This window comes from Sebastes umbrosus, chromosome 15 (assembly GCF_015220745.1).
Source record: "Sebastes umbrosus isolate fSebUmb1 chromosome 15, fSebUmb1.pri, whole genome shotgun sequence".
Taxonomy (NCBI): Eukaryota; Metazoa; Chordata; class Actinopteri; order Perciformes; family Sebastidae; genus Sebastes; species Sebastes umbrosus.
In genome coordinates this window covers 14,929,911-14,956,052 of record NC_051283.1, presented here as the reverse complement: position 1 = coordinate 14,956,052, position 26,142 = coordinate 14,929,911, and the positions used below count along the sequence as shown (strand labels likewise).

The 26,142-nt window shown below is 38.6% G+C and overlaps 1 protein-coding gene across 4 annotated transcripts; it reads left to right on the top strand.

Moving 5' to 3' along the window:
• Positions 1-628: 628 nt before the first annotated feature.
• ago2 (argonaute RISC catalytic component 2) lies at positions 629-16,531 on the top strand. Of its 4 annotated transcripts, none has more exons than XM_037795298.1 (20): positions 629-920; positions 3,742-3,789; positions 5,625-5,805; positions 5,904-6,024; positions 6,128-6,309; positions 6,509-6,645; positions 6,727-6,861; positions 7,230-7,317; positions 7,585-7,732; positions 7,855-7,974; positions 9,038-9,160; positions 9,293-9,426; positions 10,093-10,277; positions 11,067-11,226; positions 11,374-11,464; positions 11,670-11,864; positions 12,060-12,194; positions 12,576-12,677; positions 12,889-13,088; positions 13,900-16,531. In XM_037795298.1, the coding sequence occupies exons 1-20, from the start codon at positions 902-904 to the stop codon at positions 14,006-14,008; spliced, it is 2,613 nt and encodes an 870-aa protein (XP_037651226.1). In that variant the 5' UTR covers positions 629-901; the 3' UTR covers positions 14,009-16,531. The 4 variants fall into 4 exon arrangements, with proteins under 4 accessions (XP_037651226.1, XP_037651224.1, XP_037651223.1 ...); XM_037795296.1 differs by having other exon boundaries at positions 5,610-5,805; XM_037795295.1 differs by having other exon boundaries at positions 5,610-5,805; positions 12,054-12,194.
• The last annotated feature ends 9,611 nt before the right edge of the window (positions 16,532-26,142 follow it).

Genomic DNA, 26,142 nt, shown 5'->3' with positions numbered 1-26,142 from the left:
AACCTCAACATTCAAAAGGTAAGGCAAGGCAGCTTTATTTGTATAGCACATTTCAACAACAGGGCAATTCAAAGTGCTTTACAGAAACATTCAAGAACATTGCGACAAAATGCAAAAGAACATTAAGAAATAATTAAAACAGTTATAAAAACATAAAAACATTAAAACATTAAAGATTAGAAAATGAAAACAAGCTAAAAATAAAAGCTAGGATAGAAGCTAAAATTGCATAAAACTCAAAAGAGTAAAAGTTATAGTGCAGTGTCAGATCATTATCTGGTTTAATAAAAGGCACCTGCAAACAGGAAACAAAATCGAAAACAAAACCAAGAAAAGAAATACAAATAATAATAATGACAAAAAGAAAGAATATAGTTAAAAAATCAAACAGACATAACAAAACAAAAAAACAATAATTATACAAAAATACGAGAGAAATAATAAATTAAATCAACAAATAAGTTAACAGAAAATAAAAAAAGTGAGGGATTGGGGGCGCAAATATATAATAATATCAAATATAAAGATTTAATTTTTGCCTAACAGCCTGGAAGTGACCAAAGCCGGAAGTAGAAGGGAGTGAACCATCTCGCCCTGCATGGTTTCTTTTCTCTCGCTCGGCTCCCGTCGTGTGTGTGTGTGTGAGTGTGAGAGTGAGTGAGTGTGAGTGTGTGTTGGGGGGATGGGGCCGTGCCGAGGATGAGAGACTCCAAATATTTACCACTTGGCTAAACTAAAGCATCTTTATATACTCCTTACTGAGCTTCATCCTCTCTCTCTTTGTACATGTAGATACTTCATCGATCAACGCATGAGTTTAGGTGGGATTTGGCCATAATTAAAGTGGAGTATCATCTGAACGTCCACGAACCAACAACACGCTATAAAGAAAGTCCACAAAATGTATTCCTCTGCTGGAGGTAAGTGCTGCAGCTAACGGCTAACACTAGCAACGGCTAACTGATGACATTAACACACTAGTTGACTACATTTACATTTTGCTTTAACACAGATTAGACTCCTGTTTTATTTAGCTAACTAGTTATGAAGACACTCAGATGTTTTTGATGAAGAAACATGTCGTCTAAGTGGAGGCTTTAGTAGCTTAGCTTAGCTTAGCAACAAGAAGCTGCTGTTAGCCAAGTTAGCTTCCATGGTTACCTCGTTTTCCATGAACTTGTTGTTAGTTAGTTAGCCTCCAGAGCTAATTTACACCAAGTGGGATCCGATATATATATATTTTCCTTAATGTAGCAGACAAATATGAACATTATGTGTTATGTGTGCTGTTTAAACACAAAGTGTACAGAGATAAAGCAACGTTTTAGAGGCCGACCATGCTATCTAATCTCATCTCCAATCTGAGCTATGCTTGGCTAACAGGACCACACTTTGTCGTTTTTAGTGTAGTGTTGGATCGTTTTTATACATTTCCGTCGATGGATTTTATGATAGTAAACATTTAAAGGGTACAGGAGGATATGAAAGTTTGATTGAAGCTAGGTACAGTTACAGTAGCTTATAATAGTTTACTCTCATTTGACAATTAAGACTAATTATGTTAGAGTACTATAGCATCTATATAAGGTTTCATTGGCTTTTCATCCTGAGGATCAGACATCTCAAACAATAGCAACACTTTATTATATTTCTGACAATTAGACTAATTATGTTAGATTACTATAGCATCTATACAAGGTTTCCTCTCTGTAATGTCTTGTCATCCTGAGGGATCAGACATCTCAAACAATAACACTATATTATATTTCTCTTAAATTTAGTAATAGTTTTTAGGTTTTTTTTCCTATGCTGCTGGAGGGATCTGTGTACTAAAATATCAATAATTAATAGCATCTATGTAAGGTTTCCTCTCTGTCATTGGCTTTACATCCTGAGGGATCAGACATCTCAAAGAATAGCAACACTATATGATATTTCTCTTAAATTTAGTAATAGTTTTAGGAATAGAGAATATGAAGTTTGATTGAGGCTAGGTACAGTTACAGTAGCTTACATAAGTTTACTCTCATTAGACTAATTATGGTATAATACTATAGCATCTATATAAGGTTTCCTCTCTGTAATATTGTCTTGTCATCCTGAGGGATCAGACATCTCAAACAATAGCAACACTATATTATATTTCTCTTAAATTTAGTAATAGTTTTAGGGTTTGTTTTCTATGCTGCTGGAGGGATCTGTGTACTAAAATATTAGTAATTAATAACACCTATATAAGGGTTCCTCTCTGTAATATTGTCTTGTCATCCTGAGGGATCAGACATCTCAAACAATAGCAACACTATATTATATGTCTCTTAAATTTAGTAATAGTTTTAGGTTTTTTTTCCTATGCTGCTCGAGGGATCTGTGTACTAAAATATCAATAATTAATAGCATCTATGTAAGGTTTCCTCTCTGTCATTGGCTTTTCATCCTGAGGGATCAGACATCTCAAAGAATAGCAACACTATATGATATTTCTCTTAAATGTAGTAATAGTTTTAGGAATAGAGAATATGAAGTTTGATTGAGGCTAGGTACAGTTACAGTAGCTTACAACAGTTTACTCTCATTAGACTAATTATGGTATAATACTATAGCATCTATATAAGGTTTCCTCTCTGTCATTGGCTTTTCATCCTGAGGATCAGACATCTTAAACAATATCAACACTATATGATATTTCTCTTAAATTTAGTGATAGTTTTAGGGTTAGTTTTCTATGCTGCTGGAGGGATCTGTGTACTAAAATATCAATACTTAATAGCATCTATGTTATGTTTCCTCTCTGTCATTGGCTTTTCATCCTGAGGATCAGACATCTCGAACAATAGCAACACTATATTATATTTGAAGACAATGGAGTAGAAGCGCTGCTAGCTCTCTGTGGTAATCACATACAGGTGCTCGTTGGATCCATCAGGTGTATTGGGCTCATTCTTGTGAAGGGCTCATTGCATGGGTGGAAAAAAAAGTACAAAATGCAAGTCTCACTCAAAAATAATCCAAGGCACACTGTAGTGTTTGAACAAAATTAAATCAATTTAATCACTGACAGTGACCCTGATGAAGACCTATGTTGGTCGCAACGCGTTGGTCATTTTAAACAATTGTTGCCATGTAAAATAAAGGCATTTTAATTTTGTTCAAACACTACAGTGTGCCTTGGATTATTTTTGAGGGAGACTTGCATTTTGTCCTTTTTTCCTCCCATGCAATGAACCCTTCACAAGAATGAGACTATATTATATTTCTCTTAAATGTAGTAATAGTTTTAGAGGGGTTTTTTTCTATGCTGCCGGAGGGATTTGTGTACTAAAATATGAATTGGTGTGTAGGATCAGGCTATGTCCTGGAAAAAAGGGTGGGCTTCAGCAGAGTTAGATTGCCAGCTTGCTTGATCCCTTCTGTGTGCACATTGATAAGAGTTTTGAAAAAGTCGCCCTTGATTGTGGACGATGGCGTTGCTGAAAACGATAAGAGAGCGAGACATACTGACATTAAGCAATGGAAATGTGCAAGTAAAGATGAGTAGCACTCTGTACTTTGCCTCTTCTTGCCACTTGCTATGCAAAGAAATTGTTCATATTAGCTTGTTAAGCACTAAACCTATATTTCTATCACGTGTTAGGTGACTCAAATGTATGTTTTCACCTCTCCTATGTATTTAAGTGCAGTGTTTTATCACATCAAGTGGATTTTTGAGCATTCATAACATGTTATTTTTGTCTTCTGTAGCCACCGAGATGCAAGAGGGACCCCGTTCCTCTGGGTCAGCAAGCTCTGGTAAGTTTTTCCTACATTTGGGCTTTCAAGCCTTAAGCTGGGGACACACCAACCTGACATCGGAGAACTAGCGGCGACGAAGGCCGCCTGTTGCGTCGCCTCATGTCGCCTTTGTTTTGGCCGTCAAGTTGCACCCGAACACACCGCCACGACTACAACCGACGGCCAGTTAGCACAGACGATCTGCGCCTGTGTGAGAGGAAATAACTCTCCACACCGGAAGACCGAGGACGGCGGATATACAAGCTGTTGTTATGACACATACATTAAACAAAGCAGCCTTTGCCGACCATTTTCACACCACTCTCATTCACCGCTTAGCTTCATTCCAGATGTCGTTGTGAAAATATCCGTGTATTGGAATGATCAGATGAGATGAAGATGAAAAATTAGAAGCGCCCTTTGTGTTTTTCTGCTTGACTTTACTCGTTTGCTTGCTTTTCTCACGTCCGTTTCTCTTCTCGTGCACTGATTAGTTTAAGCTGAACCGCCAATCAGAGTTATTTCTCTCACCGACGGGCACTGCCGCCAATTCAACATGCTGAATCGACCGAAAAAACTGGGCCGTCGGACGCTCCCCGACGGCCCCAAACTGTCCGACATCCGACTGTCAGCTTGGTGTGTCAGGGCCTTTAAATTGGTCCCAGCATTGGTCCAGTATAAGTGGAAACATCATGCTTTTTTACATCCTTCAAGCATCACAGTATGTACTCATCTGAAGTGTGATTTAACCATCTGACTGAATAAAGAAACTGTTCAGGAAATGGGACACGTGATTTAGTGCTGTAGGTGAGACTCTAAAGAAAACAATGTCATTCCAGATAGTCAATTTCCTCTAAATGCACCTCATCTTGTGCTCTGAATGGCAATGCACTTTTACACACTGAAGGTTATTCAATAATAGCCACCATACAGTATGTTACTACGTTTTACGGGTGTTAGAACGAACAGAGCTGGAGCACAAAGATAAGGCACGGAGGGGGATGACACTGCCAGTCTCACTGTAATACCTGAAGTTGCAGATATGGAACTTCTTGGTTCAGCCTGTCTCTACCATTGATGAAAGCTTAGTGAATCTTCTCCAGGATAATACAAAGAATGGACAACACCTAAAAAAACATCTGAACAGACTGGTTCTGATTTGGAGCTGGGAAGGTCCAAATAGCTCATTGAAGCCTCACAAGCTCAATGGTCACATTAGAAGACATTAATCTGGAATATATACTAAAAGAATCATCTGCAAGCCAGAACAGTCAGTGAACTAAGCGGTGGTGTTATATGAGGACTTGACTCTTAATATTTCTGAATCTTTAGAACAGCTAATAAAGCTATGTATGTGTTGCAGATGTAAAAAGAGACTTGATTCTGTAACTGCATGCTCATGTGTCACATCAGAGATATTCATAAAACTAATTTCCACCGATAAATTACAACTTTGACAGCTGCCATATTTCTTTTATTAAATGGGAAACAAAGACCAAGACTGCCCAGCAAGTGCTGTGTTTGTCCAACAGGATGTAGGAACGTTTCATGATAAGGTCTCACTAGAAAAGAGCACTTATACAGCTGAAATGAAAATTCATAGGTCATATATGGTTTTGACCCAATTGCTTGCTGAGTCATTTGGTCTATCGATGATGCCCTTCACCTAAATAAATGCCCTTTGAGCCTCACAATTACAAATTTGCTTTAGAAGACTAAACACTTACACCTCCAATATAATAACTTCTGCCAATTAAATCTGGGATGACAATTGCCTCTCTCTCTGATGTCTATATAACGTGATCCTAACTATGCAATTTGCCACTTTCCTCCATTTGACCCCCCTGTTTCAGACCCGCCATCCTCCCCAGTGCCAGAATATGTGTTCAAGCCACCATCGCGGCCGGACTTTGGCACCATGGGCAGGACAATCAAGCTCCAGGCCAACTTCTTTGAGATGGAAATCCCCAAACTGGAGGTCTACCATTACGACATCGACATCAAGCCTGAGAAATGTCCCAGGAGGGTCAACCGGTATGTATATATGTGTTGTGTGTACTTAATCCGCATCCCTTGGCACGTGGTAGATCAGATGTTGGAATGTAATTTATTTGTTTCATTTATGTTCTCAGTGAAATAGTGGAGCACATGGTCCAGCACTTTAAAACACAAATCTTTGGTGATCGTAAGCCGGTGTACGACGGGAGGAAGAATCTCTACACTGCCATGCCCTTGCCCATAGGCAGAGACAAAGTACGTATTTCTCAGGACAACCTGCGATGATAAAATCAAATGTCAGTCTTAAAAATGTCACAGCAGTGCCTCTATCTTTCTTATTTCTCTATCTACCACACAGGTGGAGCTTGAGGTAACCATTCCCGGTGAAGGCAAAGACCGGAGCTTCAAAGTTTCCATCAAGTGGGTGTCCTGCGTTAGCCTGCAAGCGCTGCACGAGGCACTAGCAGGGCGGCTACCCAGCGTCCCCTTTGAGACCGTCCAAGCCTTGGATGTGGTCATGAGACATTTGCCCTCTATGAGGTGGGTTTTTATTATTATTGAGCATTGATTCATGTATGCAGGGTTTATTGTCCTTATACGATTATGGTTTCTGACATATTTGTCATAACATTTTTATAAAAGCTCGGCCAACCTTATGTCTGTTGTTGTCAAATGACCACGGCGGAAGTTTTAGAACTAAATACAAATTGGTTTTATGACTGACTGTTCTTTGTTTCAGGTATACGCCGGTGGGCCGCTCTTTCTTCACTCCCTCAGAGGGATGTTCGAACCCCCTCGGTGGCGGCAGAGAGGTGTGGTTCGGCTTCCACCAGTCTGTCAGGCCCTCCCTTTGGAAAATGATGCTCAACATCGACGGTAACTTTCACGCCGATTGTACACAAGTTGTATGAAGTAAAAGGTGTCTCTATGAAATCTCACAATGTGTTTTGTTTACAGTCTCTGCCACTGCATTCTACAAAGCCCAGCCTGTAATCGAGTTTATGTGTGAGGTCCTGGATTTCAAAAGCATTGAAGAACAACAAAAGCCCTTAACAGACTCGCAACGAGTGAAATTTACAAAGGAAATCAAAGGTTAGTAGAGCTCCCGAACTCACTTAGTAGTGGCTATTGAAGTCTTTATTTAGACATTAATGCTAAAGGTTTTATTTTGGGTTATTTCTTGGTGAAATGTATTTATAATAAGAGTGGGAATGTTAAGATTTGTTTCCATTTCTATTATCTATTTATAATTCAAATGTTATACCTGATTCGGTGTTCATTGATTGATTGTTTATTCTAAAGTCTCTTGAGTTTTAATACTTGGACAATTTAAATATTTGTCGCTTGTCCTGTAAGGAGTTATGTCTTTTGTCACAGGCCATTCAAAATTGGCTTTTTTTTTCTTTGGGTATGTTTTTAAATTCTCTTATCCTTCATTCCAACATGATTCCATCTTCCAGGCCTGAAGGTGGAGATCACTCACTGTGGGCAGATGAAGAGGAAGTACAGAGTGTGCAACGTGACCAGAAGACCAGCCAGCCACCAAACGTAAGAAAGCTCCTCTATCTCATCTTTGTTCACATTATATTACTGTTAATTGTTCTGTTGTTGAAGTAATCTGCAGTCCATAGGATGTTATAATACTATAATGTACTACAAATGTGGACAGACTGGTGTAAAGTTCCACTACTCTATATTTTCCCCCACGTACTGAGTGTTTAATTTGCTATTCATCTGGTTCTTTGTTTGCTCATCTCCATAAATGTGATCCATTGATCAGCAAAACTTAATTTTCTGATGTGTGCTTCCCCTCAGGTTCCCCCTGCAGCAGGAGAACGGCCAAACTATTGAATGCACAGTAGCACAGTACTTCAAAGACAAGTACAAGCTCATCCTGAGATACCCCCACCTCCCGTGTCTCCAGGTGGGACAGGAGCAGAAGCACACCTACCTACCTCTAGAGGTAAGCACCACTAACCTCCTGCAATAATTTGGCTTTTTTAAAGGTTTCCCGATTCGCTATTGATATTCCCTCTAAACCTGTTTTGTTTCGTGTGTGTGTGTGTGTGTGTGTGTCCTGTCTAGGTGTGTAACATAGTGGCAGGACAGCGCTGCATCAAAAAGCTGACAGACAATCAGACCTCCACTATGATCCGTGCCACAGCCCGATCGGCACCAGACCGTCAGGACGAGATTAGTAAACTGGTAAGTCCTAGGGAGATAGATGTTTACTGAATGCAGTCGTGTCACTGTCACGTACGCAGTGGTCCAATAATCAGTCAGGACTCGGGAGTCAACAAAATTCAGCAGCAAAAGAAAAGACCACAAATTGGTTGTGGTTTAAAAATGTATCAAGAGTCAGTGGCTGCGTGGCCTGTTTCTTGACTTGTCTTAAAAAATAGGCTTTAGTTGAGTGTTTAGGTGAGATAAGAAGAAGTTTCTGCCCCTGTAGCCAAGTTTGTCAGTTTGGTGCCAAGCACAGGCTCAGTGGTGTTTGCTGATTGGTTCCTGGAGTAGACGGTTCATGACGTCGGTCAGAATTGGCTGGTACCACAGCAACCTACCATATTTTTTAGCCATAATGGTAGAGCTGCAAGAAAAAATTGTTTAGTGGTCTGCTACTAAATAATTGCCAACTATTTCGATAATTGATTAATCGGTTTGAGTCATTTTTTAAGAAAAAAAAAGGCCAAATCCTCTGATACCAGCTTCTTAAATATGAATATTTTCTGGTTTCTCTACTCCTCTATGATTGTAAACTGAATATCTTTGAGTTGTGGACAAAGCAAGACATTTGAGGATTTCATCTTAGGCTTTGGGAAACACTGATGGACATTTTTCACCATTTTCTGACATTTTATAGCCCAAACAACTAATCGATTAATCGAGAAAATAATCAACAAATTAACTGACAATAAAAATAATCTTTAGTTGCAGCCCCAAATACTAGTGTTGTAAACACGGTATACTGTATACTGCATGTAGATTCACACCGACACTGCCACAGAAACATATTGAGAATTCTGCTTAAAAAGTTATAAGGCTAATTTGAAATAAGTATTAGTGATATTTATTCATGCTTTTTAAATTAATGATTTTTGTGAGAAACTATCAACATGCAATTATTGCATTTGCCTTTTATATATCATGACTACATTTAAAGAAAAATCTTTACCGGAATCTTAACTCGGTTAAGTTTGCAGGAATTTAGATGACATTCATATTTAATTCAACTGCTGTGTGTGTTTTTTTTTTTTGTTTTTTTTAGATGAGAAGTGCCAACTTCAACACTGACCCTTACGTTCGCGAATTTGGAGTGTTGGTGAGGGACGAGATGACAGAAGTGAATGGCCGCGTCCTCCAAGCACCTTCCATTCTGTATGGAGGCAGGGTAGGTTGGATGTGTTTGTAGTAGCCTATAGCTGCAAGTCAATTCATTAATTGGCATTAAGTTTTATTGTAATAACATCATCTTGTGTACAATGACGATTACTAATAAGGCTGCTATCTCTACATTTTGCAGAACAAAGCAATAGCCACACCAATCCAGGGAGTATGGGACATGAGGAACAAGCAGTTCCACACCGGCATTGAGATCAAAGTGTGGGCCATCGCCTGCTTTGCACCGCAGAGGCAGTGCACTGAACTCCTGCTCAAGTGAGTGACATGCATAGAGTGCATGTCTTTCATGTCATCATTGTGTACATGTGCCTTTTGTTGGGTTTGATGGCAGGCAGCTCATGATTAACGGGCTGGTGGTAAAAAGTTGCAAGCGTAATGTAGGGCCTGAAATGCACCTTTTATAGAAGTGCACAAACACAAAGATGCATTGAGCCATGAGCTAGAGTTTCAAATGTCGCAGTCAGAAACGGCACAAATCTGTCACACTTGATTTGTGCCTCTGTTGGGTCTGTATTGCCCCCCTGAGGACCGAAGTATTTTAGCTTTACGGGAGCGTAAAAGTGCATGTTGATTATGTACAGCTGTGCCATTCATTTGCAATGCCTTTTCTAGATTTCGTCATTTGTGTACTTATATAGGGTATGTCTCAAGCTTCATGTCGGTGTTTTATCTTGTAGGTCCCGTTGTATCTGGGTTTCATGATTTTCTTTTCAGATATATTGGGGTTCCTAATTTAAAGTTAAAAGATGTGTTTAAGTAGTTGAATTTTTAGATTTCACACAAGTTTTAAGAATTTCATGACTGTTCTTGGTCTCGTTCTTGCTTTCATATTTGCCTGTCACTTGCCATTACTTTTTTTTGTCAACCTAATCCCCTAAACGTCACTGAACTGTAAATAAACTAGTTCCTCATCTGTTTCAGAGCATTCACAGATCAGCTTAGGAAGATCTCTCGGGATGCAGGGATGCCCATCCAGGGTCAGCCCTGCTTCTGTAAATACGCCCAGGGAGCGGACAGCGTGGAGCCCATGTTCAGACACCTAAAATACACCTACCAGGGCCTCCAGCTGGTGGTCGTCATCCTGCCAGGGAAGACGCCCGTCTACGGTGAGGGATCCAGTCACGCAGTCTGTGTTATTGTTCTTGTTGTTGTCATTTGGTGCTGCATGATTTATATTCCTGCAGCAGAGATAAGAGACATCCAGGATGTTGATATTTTAAGTGAAATCCTGACTTACAACAATACTCATATTCAACTCGATGCGAACTGACGATGATTATTTTGCTAGAGTTTAGGATCACACGTATTTATCAATTTTTGGAGATAAGAACAACTTTCGTCGCAGGAAATCAGTCTTCTTAAAGCCAACTATTAATGCTATTTGACTTAATAATAATGGCATGACAGCATGCAATTAAGGTTGGACAGTTTTAGTTGTTAAAACAGAAGTGTCCTGCTAACTGACATCACAAACTCCAGTGGCGCGGCATTGCTTAAAGCAAACACTTTTCTAAAACTGTTAAGATTTATGTGATTAGAGTGAGTTTTATTTGAAACTCTGGTGCATCTAAACATGCCTGCTGAGCAAGTTTTACTGCTTCTATTTCTGCTTTAGGGAATAACCACAAGGATATACAGACCAAATAAAGTTTTGCTTCCCAACTCACTCACTGTCATTTAAACATCAGTAATCCCATCCTAAAGGATTTACCCTTAAATAGAAAACACACCTAAGGTTGCCAGTGTGGTGGACTAAACCATCCAGCCCCAAATGGCTGTGATTGGTCTTAATGTGATGCACCGGAGCAGGAAGTCAAAATATCAGTATTATAAGATCATGTTTAATTAACTGATATTGTGCCTCCTTAACCTCCTTGTCCTGATGTGTGTTGCAGCTGAGGTGAAGCGTGTTGGGGACACGGTACTCGGCATGGCCACGCAGTGTGTGCAGGTGAAGAATGTTCAAAAGACGACACCTCAGACGCTCTCCAACCTCTGTCTGAAGATCAACGTCAAGCTGGGCGGCGTCAATAACATCCTCCTGCCGCAGGGCCGGTTAGTGAAGATACTAATGATGAAATCCTGAAACAAATCAACGTGTATATCTTTGAAATGTGACACCTTATCAACTCTTATCCAAATTGTGAAAAATATCTTTTGTGTGTGTGTGCTGTTTTTCACCTGTCTGCATTGTTGTTCCAGGCCGTTGGTCTTCCAGCAGCCTGTGATCTTCCTTGGTGCAGATGTGACTCATCCGCCTGCAGGAGATGGAAAAAAGCCTTCTATCGCTGCTGTAAGTAACACCGCATCACACATCACAGAGATAAATGGGATGTAATGCAAGTGCCAAACTCTCTGCAGCTCTTAATCTTCTTTCAACTCCTTTTTTTTGGTGTTTTTATGGCGGGGACATTTATTGTACAGCGGAGCCTCAGCTGCTCCCAGCCATCACATAAGTCAATCCTTTCATTTGATACTAAACGATGTTTCCTTTTCAGGTCGTTGGTAGCATGGATGCCCATCCCAGCAGATACTGTGCCACAGTACGGGTGCAGCAGCACCGTCAGGACATCATCCAGGACCTGGCCACCATGGTGAGGGAGCTGCTCATCCAGTTCTACAAGTCCACCCGATTCAAGCCCACCAGAATCATCTACTACCGCGACGGTATCTCTGAGGGCCAGTTCAACCAGGTGATACACATATCAGGGATGATGCAGTACATCAGAACATATAGACAAGTCTGTTTAGGCACTAGTGTTTAACAGAGCTTAGTTCATTCTCGTGTTTGTGTCAGTGTAAAATTTTGCACATTTTTCATTTGGCAGATTTTCTCATCATTTGTGCAACTTGTCATCTGTTAATCTTTAATACCTTTTGAGATGCAGGTCCTTCAACACGAGCTGCTGGCGATCCGGGAAGCCTGCATCAAACTAGAGAAGGACTACCAGCCTGGCATCACCTTCGTGGTCGTGCAGAAGAGACACCACACGAGACTGTTCTGTATGGACAGAAACGAGAGGGTCAGTATTGTGTTGTTGGTAGGGGTGGGGATTTTGTAACCAACTTAACTAAAACGAAAGAGAGCACAGAAGTTTGAGACCAAAATGATGTAACTTCTTTTGTTACTTGCTTCTAAAAGTGACTCAGCAGTAGAAAAAGATGTTTGGCCTGCTCAGATGGCACCAAGCCAGCTGCCACAGGTGTTGGTGTACTCTGTCACGCTATGTCTCTATATTAGGAACATTAGGTAATCCTCAGTGATTTGGTGACACTAGCACGACACTGGCATTTAAACCCCTACTTGGAAATGGCATTCCCATATCTGGAAATTGACTGTTGTGCGTAGATCAACATTCTTATGTGTAAGGGAACCATCTTAACTCACTGTTGCATTTGTACAGGTCGGGAAGAGTGGCAACATTCCTGCAGGCACCACAGTGGACACCAAAATTACTCACCCATCAGAATTTGACTTCTACCTTTGCAGTCACGCTGGCATTCAGGTAAGATCTGAAGATTAACTGTTATTAAACTAAGAAGTTAAACTGTGCCTGTGAAGTGTTTTAGAAAAAGGAATTCAACTTTAGGGATGAAAAATAAATGGATCATCAGCCAAATTAGCCAATAACACAATAAGACTGTTGATGGTGTACACAGTGTTTCCCCTCGTGGACACAAAAGCTCACCTGTCTTCCATGGTCATGTTCCTTGCAGGGTACCAGCAGGCCGTCTCATTACCACGTGCTCTGGGACGACAACCACTTCTCTTCAGATGAACTGCAGGTCCTCACCTATCAGCTTTGCCACACCTACGTGCGCTGCACCCGGTCAGTTTCCATCCCAGCACCAGCTTACTACGCCCATTTGGTGGCTTTCCGGGCTCGATATCACTTGGTGGACAAAGAGCATGACAGGTAAGGACTGGAAAAGGAAAAGAATGGAGCTAAAGACTGGCCGATAATTCAAAATGATAATTTATCATCCTTCAATGGAATTGTATCGTGATTAAATCATATATCGACATATTGTGATACACAATTATGTTGTCTAAATTGATAATTACAGGCACATGCTAACTCAAATTTCTTTCTGCTTATGGGAATACCCTAGTGTAGTTAAATCAAACCATTGTGTCAATCTGATTAAATAAATGAAAAAATACTCTAAATAAATAAATGGCATTAAATGTAGCAAAAATAATATTAAAAATAAATGTAGCCATTAATTAATTGATAAAATGTGACATAAATTGATATTTCTGTTTTAATTTGCTTCTTTATATATTTATCTTTGTATTAATTCCCTTATTTATTTACTGTTGTGTTTAATTTTCCCTTTTTATTTATTTAAGTATTCATTTTTAAATGTATTTATTTTAGCTTTTTTTGTTTTATTCATTGATTTAAAGGTACTTGTTATTTGTCAAGTATTTAATTCATGCAGGAGTATACAAAGTAGGCTTTACCATGTGGTTATTTCATATAAACTGTTAATTTATTGAATAATCAGAAAACATGCAATATATCGTGCCATATATCGTTATGGAGATATTAAATGACTTATATCAAGATAGAAGATTTTGGCCATATTGCCCAGCCCCTGCATTTGCCACACGTTTTGAACAGTTTTGAGTACATGTATTCTAGTAAATCAAACCTACTGAAATGTTCATTAGAAACCTAAACTGTTCTTAAACTTCTGTATTTTTTATTTTTGCTGTTTCAGTGCTGAGGGCAGTCACACATCAGGCCAGAGCAACGGGCGCGACCAACAGGCCTTGGCCAAGGCCGTGCAGATCCACCAGGACACCCTGCGCACCATGTACTTTGCCTGAGAGCAACACAACCCCAGGTTGGGGTGGGTGAGACCCCACTGATGGAACACACTACGGTCAGCTGTAGATAGCGTCACAGTGGTTTCACATAGTGATCTCCCTACCTAACAGACCTGTCAGTTACCTACACGTCTACAATTGTACTTCAGCCCCCCTGACCCACCCAAATCAAGCCAGCTATTAGACTGTAAGATGCGAAAGAATCCCTCTTTCTTGGGGTTTGCGCTGCAAGAGGATTTACTTACATGTTGTACATTAGTGTGTGTTTGTATTTGTTGTAGGGGAACATGTTGCAAAAGTATGAAAGGAAAAGTTTGTACACTGATAGAAGACATTTCTAAACTAGTGGGCAGTATCATTACACATCGGGATGATTTCTAATTTAGAAGAAGCCGTTTACCCTCCTTCTCCTGTCTCTATTGGTCGTTAGGGTATTGGTGCTTGAAGGGAGAAGGATCAAATTCACCTAAAGATAAGATAAAGAGGGGCTGTTCACTGTTTATGATATGCCTAAAGATTTGCTCCTCTGACAAACGTTATTTATCAGCCAATCAAAGCAAAGTGCACTGACCAGAATGGGTACTTCAATCAGGACAAAAGTACTTAATATATTGAGGGTTGTGTGTGATTATTCACATAGAGGGGGCACTATGTGATGAAAAGTGCCATTCGAGACCACCTTTCTGTTGTCATTTCTGTGTAAAGCTATGAACTATTAGGCCCACACCTGCTGGGTTCTTCAGTATTTGTCCTCGATTGACACTGATGACCATTTTATGCCAAATCTGGTGACAATTTACTAAAAGGTTTCTTTGCATCGGATTTGTTATCAACCCTTGAACCAACACTTAGATTATTCTAGATGAGGGCTTTTAGTGTTCAGATAGAGATTGAAAGAACAGCAATTGTACCCTTCTCTTGTCTGAACTGAATCTCCAGTAATCCCCCGTTCCCATGCCCGAGACATAGCGGATTGGGACCGGTTCCCAACAAAGACACCTTTTTAATGTAGTCTGAGCCGTGTTAATACGAGACACATGATTTAGGAATCAACATAGAGGGGAACTCCATGAAACCCTTTTTTTTTTTTTTTTTTTTTTGTTCCCTTCTGTTTTTATAGTCTAATTTAATTTCAATCAGTTTTGTAATGAATATGCATGTAGCTGACTCATGTTTTAGGCATTTGTGATAATGTTTATTTCTTCCTTTTTACACATTAACCCCTATGTTTTAATGTATATAGCGGCAGGATAGTGTTTTCTGCAGAGTCTTTTTGTCAGAGCGGGATATTTGTGTGACGTCTCGATATCCAGGCATTCGGTACAGTAGAGTGAAAGCTGCAACATTTTAGATTTGAAATTCCCTTAAAAAAAAAAACAACAACAACTAGTGTTTGCTCCGTGAATTGGGAGCAGTCGTCGCACAAAAGCTTGGGTTTTATGCAAATGACTTTTTGTGAGTCTTTCTACTATATAGTAATGTTGGTAATAAGGTATATTTTGAATAAGCTTTCAGTTGAGGCTGCTGAAAATATTATAGAGATTTTTTTTTTTTAAACGACTGGCCCACATGTAGTCTAAATTAACACTGTCTATTTGTATACAGATTTTAAATATTCTCTTTGCCTTCTGAGACTGTTACAAGTCTTACTAATAATTCTAGACATTTCCTAACATCCCCACCTACGTTGTACTACTAAGTTTAAGCTGGCGAATGTTCTCGTAGTCTTGATTGGAGGTGAGTAGTCTATATTTTCTAACTATGCATCATTTTTAACCAAGAGATTTAGCAGTGGGGGTATCTCACATGAATTTGGGTTCATTTATAGAGGTAGATATAATCAGGGCTTTTTTTTTTTTTTTTTTTCTTTTTGTTTATTGTTGTTTTTTTAGCATGTTGCATTTAGTAGCGTTTCTTAGTGCTTATCAGCATCTTCATGCCTTTCTAAACGGGATGAAGCATTTGTGGTCATTTGTAACATTGTAGATTTTATAGCCTGAAAAATTTGATGTATCCTTTGTAAAACACACACTTCACGTCTTTCTTAGCCAAACAAGATTACAAAACTTTTACATGATTGATATTCAAAAAAGACACGGAAGCACAAAAAAAGAGGACATCTTGATTCTAGGTGCTAGAAGTTTTCACTGTAAACCACCTTAAAATCCTCACTGGACTGGTCAACGAGGCTTTTTATGCTAAAAAAATCATCGTTTTTAGGGTCTTTTCTCTCCCCTTGAACGACCTCTCTGTGTTTTACCCTTTTTACTCGTTACCTGTAAAGCAACTAGAAATCCGACTGACTGTGTTTGTGGGGCATTCTGAAAAATCATGTACTTGATATTTACTGTTATGATGTCAATATTGTTCTTATCGGTGCTGGTCTCACAACATGTAAATTTGGATGCACTTTTGATAGCAGGACGTCGGTGTGACTTCTATAGATGGGTGTTCCTCGGATCGAAGCGGGAGGCTCGGACATATTGCGTGACACTGGTGTAATTGTATGGAAATGGCCGTGTGTTCTACCTCTTGTTACCTGTTTAAAGTGTTATGGTAACATCACACTGCTGGCCATTTCTGTATAATTACCCCTGCTATCTATCTAATTGGCATTGTTTGAGTCTTGCATTGACGGTAGAGGTTTTAAAACGCTTGGTGTGCATGACGGTGGTGAACACGCTTTCTCAGTTTATGTGATATTTTAATTCATACTTTACTCAAACAGATAAGAGAGAATGTGGTTGTTTTTCTTTTTCTTTTTAGGGGTTTTGAGCGTTGAGCTGTACGACCAAATTCTTGAAGTGTGTGTTTGTATTCACACACAGCTTTTCCCTTCTTTCTTTCCTTTTTATTCTATGCACCAGTGAAATGACAGACTTTGTTTGGACACCTTGATTTTTCCAGCTGATTAGTACAACAACAAATGCAAAGCCCATGTCAGCTATGATCATTTCGTATCCTTGAGTTGGAGAAATTGTAAATGTACCCTAGTGGTGCTGTTAGTCAGACTGTTAAAAGTTGCTTGCAAACTAAAAAAAATAATACTAAGAGAACAACCTCTATCCATGTGGAAATCATAGACTGTATATAAAGATGGACGACGCGTCTCCACTTACTCCCAGAGACTCACAGCTGTCAATCATGACGTCTCACCCCCTTTTTTATACCATCAAATAACTAATTAAATCAAAATTATCAGAAAAATGAACATACATCAGTGTGATAAGAATTACCTAAAATTACAGAAACCATCTTTGGGGAAAAATGTATTTGACGTGTACTTTGACTTTTTTAGTTTGGCCCATATCCCATCCGCTAACATGGAGGGGGCGGGGCTTATGATCTATACTGCAGCCAACCACCAGGGGGTGATCAAGATGTTTTAGCTTCACTTTTGGAGAGCTGTCATGTCGTCCATCTTTATATAAAGTCTAGTGGAAATATGCCTGTTAGGTATGTGATTCAGGAAGGCCTTTTGATCAGTTATATTTCATTATGAACATTATGTGTAATTTGTAATGAAATGCCATCATGCATTGAAATCTTTCAAGTACAAGTGTGATCTTGCTTTGTGTTTTACGGAAGCCTGATGGCGGTGGAGCCCAGTTGGAAATGTGAATGTCATATTGTGTGGAAAGTGGGGAAAGTGTCCTAAATGATAAGTGTGTTGAAATTCAGAGCATCAAGTTTTTCTTGTTGAGAGATGGCTTTGTACTTGTTGTTACTGCTCCTTCTCGTATTTTACATTACCTATACCAGCACCTTAAAATAGCAGATCGGAACAGCATTGCTTTTTTTCCTGGAGATAAAAACTCAAAACATTTGACAATGTTGTTTTTTGCACTAAACAAGAACGGACTTTTTGTAGCTGTTGCAGCATTAAGAGTATTTATCAGGCGGCAGCTCGGCAGCCTTTTAATTTAGAAAGCAGCAGTTGGCGTCGGTGGCTTTTCAAGAGGGCACGGTCAACAGGCTTGAGAGCCTCAGTGTGCGCGCTTGCCATTCAGAAAGCCACGCCTGCTGATCAAGAGGGGTTCTACCTAGCTAACCAGCATTCAGCTTGTCGTCTTTTGAGAAATATGCCTTTTTAAATGTTAACAAAAGAGTGAAATTTAGTCGCGTGGGAGGGTTGCCTTTGTACAGCGATGTGGGAGAAAGGTGCTTTATGCAAAACAAACTGACAGGTGTTGATAAAAATATGGACAATAAGATTTCTGTAGAGGTGTGGATGCCAAAGTGCTGTTTGTACGAAGGTGTAGGAAGGTTGTCCTCGTTCAAGACTGCATAAAGTAAGGCCTCTTTATGTGTCAGACACCACAAAACTATACATATCAAGATTCAGAAGAGGCTTTTCCTTTTTACGTAAATCTGCTTGATCATCATGAGCTAAATCAAGACTGTGTATGGAACAAACAAATGTTACACCAGCCTGGAAGAATGTGGCGCTACTTTCCAAGTTTAATGGTGCCCATTGAGGTGCTTGGTCAGTTAGACATTAAAAAAACACCTGCAGTGGTAACCCTAATGACATTACTTCACCTCACTTGGGCTGTTTTCCGTATCTTTCCGAGTGTCCAAAGCTAGGACAACGCAGGTTGTAGAAATGGCTGGTTTGTAAACTAAATGATAGGGCTGCACGATTATGGCCAAAATGATAACCACAATTATTTTGTATTAATATTGGGATCAGTTATTTATCACGATTCATGGATTTTAGGGACAAAACATTTTTTATTGCATTGTCATATTTAAATAAACAGGCTTTCACTTTCATGTTGTGCTGCATTCCTGCTAATGTACAAATCTTTGCATCAAAATAAGAGTTGAAATAAGGCTCTTCTTCACCAGAATTCAGCGCATTTTCGTTGTAATATAGAGTATATATGCTCTTCTACTCTGGACTGCAGAGTAGGGTGCGCTTGCAGCGGCATGAAAGCTCCCCAAAAGTGAAGCCAACACATCTCGATCACCCCCTGGTGGCTGTCTGTTAGATGTGCAGCAGTTTTCTGAGCGAAGCTCACGTTTAAAGGTCAATATCGCAGTCGATCATGTTCATTTAATTGTGGGAAGCCCAAATCGTGATTTTAATATTTGATTAATTGTGCAGCCCTACTAAATGGCATATCATCATAAGCTAATTTAATTGATCAGTTAATTTTATTTTCTCTATACCAGTATGTTTTAAATGTAGGGTTGAAAGAGGCTGAGATAAAAAATTCCTCTAAGTGTAACGATCAGCCTGTTTACTTTTTGTTTTAATGGTCTTGGAATAAAATAAAGCCTGACTTCCAATGAAGCAACAACCTATACATCCGTTTATTCCAAACCGTGACCCTCTGTATAGTAACGCTTCTCCTCTCTGCCTCTCATCCGTCTCTTGTAGAGAAACTATTGCTGACATAAAGAAACCTCTTGTAGAGTAGAACCTATTTTCCTAGCTCCAAATAATAACAATGAATGTACTTAGAGCCTGCGTGGTTTGTAATATTGTATAGGCTATCCATCCAGTACATTTATACTCATGTTTGTTCCTTGTGTACAGCCTTTTTCTTTTTGGTGTTTTTTTTTTTTTTTCTCTTATGTATAGGTTTTAATAATTGCAGAAAGTATTATGTTTTCTCTTCTATAATATTTCATTGATTTTAGATATCGCCCACATCACAGCTGATATCATTATGATTAACAGGAGGTATACAAGTCTACAGTTTTTCTTTCTCTGGTTGTTTGCTACTGTAGTTTTTTAGGAGACAAACGTTTCACACTGTTGCAGTCATCTTTTCTGTTTCTGGCGTCATGCTCGTGTGAGGTGCTGTAACATAAGAGCGGTGTGTGTGTGTGTGTGTGTGTGTGTGTATATATATATATATATGATGGTTGCTTTGGTGTGTGATCTTGTTTGCTGTTAGATTTTCGGCTTTTGCTTTTAAGCCCCTCTGGCCTGATAATTCCTGTCCTGTAAAATCCCCCCAGAGTTCAGCTAACTAACTCATTAGCGCAGTGCCACTTGAAAGCAAAGAAGGTTTTTGTTTGAGTGTTGCTTGTGTTCCTCACTTTAAGTGATTGTATCGCTACACAGATGTATTTCCGGATTTTTAAAAAGTACCGTTTATGATTTATGGGGCACTCGGCTGGCTTCAGCAAGCATAATTTTCCTCTTCCTCTTCCTAGATGAACCTTTCTGAAGCATCAATTTGTCCTTTACAGACGGTCTCATGCCAATTACCGGTAGCCATGTGACACTGGTGTGGTGTCCACAAGGTCTTTGTAGTTAAAGTTGGCCTATTTTATTGTTTTAAGCTACAAGTCTGAATTATTGAGCACAAATTCAAATGGGGTACTGGCCGACCTGAGGAAAGAACCATTACGCCTCATGTCCACTGGATGCAGCCACGTCGCATTTTGGTTGTCATGTCTGGTCACTAAGACCGGTTTCAGTTTTCCCTGGAGGCGATTAAGAAGTGTCTTGAAGCATCTTCAAACTAATCTGTATAAACAGATTCAGCATGTAGAATTTGGAGGCAACGGGACAACATTTTGGTATCTGAAGCGTTCTGGTTTCCGTTTGTAGTCCGAGTAGTATTGACCAATCACGTTGGAGCAAACTTTGGTTGAACGCAGGTAAACACTCCGTGTGGAGAGCAAAATAAGCGTTGGCCGAAATGCAATCTCTGAACCCACCGGCTATCCTCTGATGATGATTTAGCTTTTTATTGGTTTAAATTTGCTTGTAAGCTGGCTACTTGTGAAACAATGCCATCGTACACATCGTCTCAACTCCAGTCTCGCATCTCAAGTTGCTTATCGGACTGTAAACAATGAGCAGCACACGGAAAAGGAAGTCTTGGTATGCATATCCGCTTGCTACACCAGAACTTCAGAAATACAACCACTTGCCCCCAGAGGTTTATCTGTCGTCAGACTGGAAGCCAATGGGTTTCGAGATTGGGTTCAAGCAATCCTTCAGCAGCCACATTTCCATTGTTGTTCAGTCAACATTTTTAGCCACGCTAAAGCACAGATTAGCAATGGTTGTAGACTGTTGTTCGTGTGTTAGTAACATATTGAAAATAAATTTGCAGCTCATTTATGATTTCATTGTGGTAACAAATACTTAGATTACCGAACACATATTGCCGTCTTATCCTTACTTTGTATCTGTAAGTTGTCAATTCCTGACAATTGTCAATAAATATAGGCATGTACGTACATTCATGAGTGAATTTCAAGCTTCAGAGACGGCCAACGCTTTAGGATAGAATAGCAGAAAGTCCGGCACAAGTGAGAATGGGAACCGATAATCTGTGGCAACCGCGACAGGTCCAGAATGCGTTGTAGCTGCGTCTGGTGGACATTTGGGGTTAGGCTTGGGGCCTTAGTAAATCTGACCTTAGAACTGTTACCAAGCGTCACTAATCCAAACCAATGCCATCCAGCTGATCTATATGTATCCAATCATGCAAGACTCATGTGGGTATTTTTGTATTTTCAAAGCATTTCTAGTCTTCAGAATGACTTGGCTTTTTATTTAGAAACTTGGAAAAAAACTACCTCAGAGCAGTGTCAGGTGCTAGCTAATATTAGCCCTCATTTATAATAATGGTAACAAAAATCAAAAAATTGTTGTGACCAAACCAATACAAGCCAATATCGTGTGAGAGCACTGCTCTTTTCTTGAACCTTAATAAATGGAAAACCAAGTTATCATGTAGGACTGGTTGGTTGCTTTAGTTGGTTACATTTTAGGGGACCAAATTTTTATAATTGGGAGTCATTGTTTCACGCGAGTCCTTCATTTTTCAAAAAGATAGCAACAAAAACAACCCAGCACAACGTAGGACTCATGATGAAGTAATCATGGATCATTGTCGACAAATGTGCCATCATAAAGTAATTGTTATTCACTATGCCGACGATGTGTTGCTATTCCAGCAAAATGTTGGCGAGATTGAGGAATGTTTGTAGTGGCGGTGAAAGTTTGTTGGAAAGATGTATGTACAGCAATAATGTCGGTGTGTGGGCTGTGGATTGTTGGTAATTAGTTTGTCTTTACACCAGTCTGTCCTGTTTACGCAGGTCAAGGCAACGCTCAATAAACATTTTTGACTTTTAGTTAACAGGACTATAGTTTGCAGAATAATTTGTCTCAATATTTGGAACCAGCTTTTTTCTGTTTCGGTTTTACCAGAATGTTAAAATATTATGGTTTCATAATGGATAGAGCCACTCCATGTGATCAAATGCCTACATTTCTCTGCCGTGTTAACCCAGTACTGCAATAAAATTGGGGCGGATGTCCCCATCTCCTACTCAGTTCATCTCCGCTTCTCCTACGATTAGCCAGCCATTTTTGTTAAGGGTATAAGATGTAGTTTTTGCATGCGACAACTTACAAAGGGAATATACACATTTGAACATACTTTACAGTGTAGCAGAACATTGTAAAACGTCAACGAAAGGTACATAATGATGAGGCTGTGTGGCAGTTAACTACAGATTGTTGTAATTTAGTCTAAACTGAAAACATCCAGCGTGTTTGTAGTCGTTTTTATGTGTGCCTTTTGTCGGATCTCTCTCTTCTCCACCTGCCCCAACATTGGGTTTGTGAGTCCTTTTCAACATGACAAAGATCTGCTGCGCCACATATACAAAATAATTTCCATTTTTAATTATCATGCAACCTTACGTGTAGATGCTGCATAGAACGATCAGTATTTGTGTTTTGCACTTTCAAAAGCAGTCTCAAAAAGAAAATCGCCCACTTGAGGTTGGGCAGAAAGTAAAAAAGAAATAACTGACGAGGTATTTTATGCTATCAATAGGAATTATAAGGAATAATATGACTTTGAAGAGCTTTTCTAAAAAGGTTGATATATCTATATATATTCATGAAGTACCTCATAAGCCTGATATATGCTGCATTGACTTTTTTTTCTGTAGTGTACTTCATATTGTCCAATAAAATTTTTAATTTTCCCCTTTTTTGGGAGGTTTGAATGTCACTTCAGGCTGTGCACACGCCACAACCGGTAAATCTGATAGTTATGTCGTAACAAAGGAGTACGTTACACCTTGTGGCCAAATGATAATGTGTCATTTATGCAATTTCTGCGCAAATCTCATCGGAATATTTCTGTCTTTTTTTGTTTTTTTGCATATTCTCTGTGTCTGTGTAGCCAAAAAAAGAAATATCGGGTTTAGTTGACGAAGCTCTGTGGTATGACACGACTGTTGACTCAGGTATTGTCGTGAAAGGGCTGTATCTGCTTACTGTGTCCCTGTCCCCGTCCCCTCCCCCTCCTGCACCTTTGTCTTAAAATAGCCTTAGATCTACACGTGAGGTTTCCTATTTGGCCTTAAAAGTTGAACAAATTATGCACTACAATTTCACAGACTTGACAGAGAGCTCGATTCCCGTTCAGACACGTTTCTTGAAGAGTTCACGTCGCCGTCGTTGCCGTGTTATCTACCTCCTATGAATGTAGGGGCTGTCCTGGAGTTGTAGTCGACTCATTTAAAGGAAAACAGACAATCATCTGTAGTTTCTTCAAAAAAATATATAAAATATATTCCCCTATTCATTCATACATAGAACTGATTCCAGGACACTCCAGTTTTCTTGATGTTTTTTTTTTTCCCTCTTTGGCCATTTTTTTATTTTATACATTGTGCTTTTTTTTTCATTGTTAAGCCATGATGGAGAAGCAAAGTGACCAAAGTCTCTTGGCAAAGGCAGCCCTGCACAGCTGTGTGAATTCAAACCTCCCTTCATTTATGTCATTTTTAAACTCAGTTTTGAGTTGTTGTTTATTTTCTTCTTTCTCTCTCTCTCTCTTCTCCCTTATTTAAACCACGACATGCCAAAACTGAATTTGCTGTCATTCCTGTTCTGGTGAGGGTCTTTATGTTGCTGATTTTAATTTGTTCACATCCACTGCTAAGCTCCTCGTTTCTTGTTGTTGTAAAAGGTGTAAGCTTTTTGATTTCTATTTTACATTTCCTTATTTTTGTTAACAATTTATGCTTACAGAACACAAGATATGCTGTAAACCCTGTTAGGACATAATGTGAATACGTATCACTTAATATAGTTCACTCTTTGGCTTGACTGTAAGTTGCGTTAATTAATAAAAATGTTTAAAAAAAAGTTTTCTTGTTGTGACTTTTCTGTGTTCAGATTGAATCACTGTACGATTCATAATTGAAATTGTTTGCACAATAGGCCTTTTTTTTACAGCAGATATTTTGACGTTGTCATAGAAGGAAAAAAATACACAGGTGTCACTAATCACATTAACGATGACTGCTTTATTCAAATGCCTGAAAAAAACGGTTTGAAAAATGTTGGGGAAAAAAATCTGAAAAAAAAGTTTGGAAACTGTTGGGAAAAAAAAAGTCTGAAAAAAGTCTAAAAAAATGTTGGAAAAAGTCTAAACAATGTCTGAAAAAGGTAAAAAAAAAAAAAAAAAAAAATGTCTGAAAAAAAGAAGTTTGAAAAAAAGACTCTGAAAAATGTCTGAAATGTCCCAAAAAAAAAAGTCTGAAAAATGTTGGAAAACAAAAGTCTAAATAATGTCTGAAAAAGGTAAAAAATAAATAAAAGTCTGAAAAATGTCTGGAAAAAAAAGTCTGAAAAATGCTGGAAAAAAAGATTCTGAAAAATGTCTGAAAAAAAAGTTTGAAAAATGTTGGAAAAAAAGTCTAAACAATGTTTCTCCTACTGGAACCAGTCAAGATGTCTGCTGTGAAAAGGGGTTGATTTTGATTTGAAGTAGGGCTGGGCATATTATCAATATTATATCGATATTGTGATATGAGACTAGATATCGTCTCAGATTTTTTTGTATCGTAATATATAAGTGTTGTCTTTTCCTGGTTTTAAAGGTCGTATTACAGTAAAGTGCTGTCATTTTCTGAACTTACCAGACTGTTCAAGCTGTTCTATTATTTGCCTTTAGTCATAATATCCACATTACTGATGATTATCAAACATTTCATGGTGTAAATATTTTGTGAAAGCACCGATGGTCGTCACAATATCGATATCTAGGTACGTGGTCAAACATACTGTGATATTTGATTGTCTTCATATCACTCTGCCCTAATTTGAAGGGTCAGTGCACCCAAATTACACATTTTCTCACTTACCTGTTGTGATGTTTAGCCATGCAGATAGTTTTGGTTTTTATTTGCCCATGTTTTAATATATTTCTTAGATTACTGCCACCACACCAATACAGTAGGTGTGTTTCACAGAAGATGCTTGACTACACAGAGTCATCGTTATTGTTATTAGTAACACCTGTGTTTCTCCTACTGGGACCACTCTGTGCTGTGAAAAAGCAGACTATAGAGAGGAATGAGTTTCATTTAGCCTCATGGTTGCACCTATAATTCTCATTACTTGTTCCACCCAATTTAAAAGTCAAAGTTAGTTTGAAAGTGATCATTTTTAATGCAAGCTGATAAGGCAGGATGTCATTTGACAGCTTGAAGTTATATATTGCAAAACAATACTTTTTTTGATACCTTATTTAAAGTAATGTGAACATGTTGCCTCTCAAAACTGTTTCTATTTATAAAATAGCCAATCTTCTTGAGCGCTAAATGTTAACTAATGACTAAAGACTGCTTGAATACAATACAGTCTAAAATCGTCAAAGGGTATTTAAAATTATTTGCCAACTTATGGTAATTTTTGATACTTGGTTCTGCGCACCCATTTTTTTTTTTTAAGTAGCATAAAGTCAGTATTTGCCAGTAATTAATTTTGTGATGTATACATTAAAATAATATACACAATATTTAAAAAAGAAACAATTTTTGTGAGGTTTATTGGCCATAACTTTGCTGATAAAAATGTAAAAGTGAACCTGTAAACATGAGGTTGATGTGAAGACACTTCAACAGGCAGTAGGGCTGTTCTCTAAAACGTGGCATAGATTGTGAGAGATTTTATATATAATATATGTTTATATATATATTATATATAAATATATATATATATTTATATATTATATATAAATATATATATATACATATATTTAAATATATGTCATCAATATCATATAATATATCATATCAATGTCATATATATATATACTGTATATACATATAAAATGCAAAGAATATCC

Bases quoted from the DNA above. Each gene is read 5' to 3' on its own strand.
- ago2 (XM_037795295.1), top strand. The intron at 6,025-6,127 runs GTACGTATTTCT...TCTACCACACAG, and splicing joins TGCCCATAGGCAGAGACAAA to GTGGAGCTTGAGGTAACCAT. The intron at 7,975-9,037 runs GTAAGTCCTAGG...TGTTTTTTTTAG, and splicing joins AGGACGAGATTAGTAAACTG to ATGAGAAGTGCCAACTTCAA.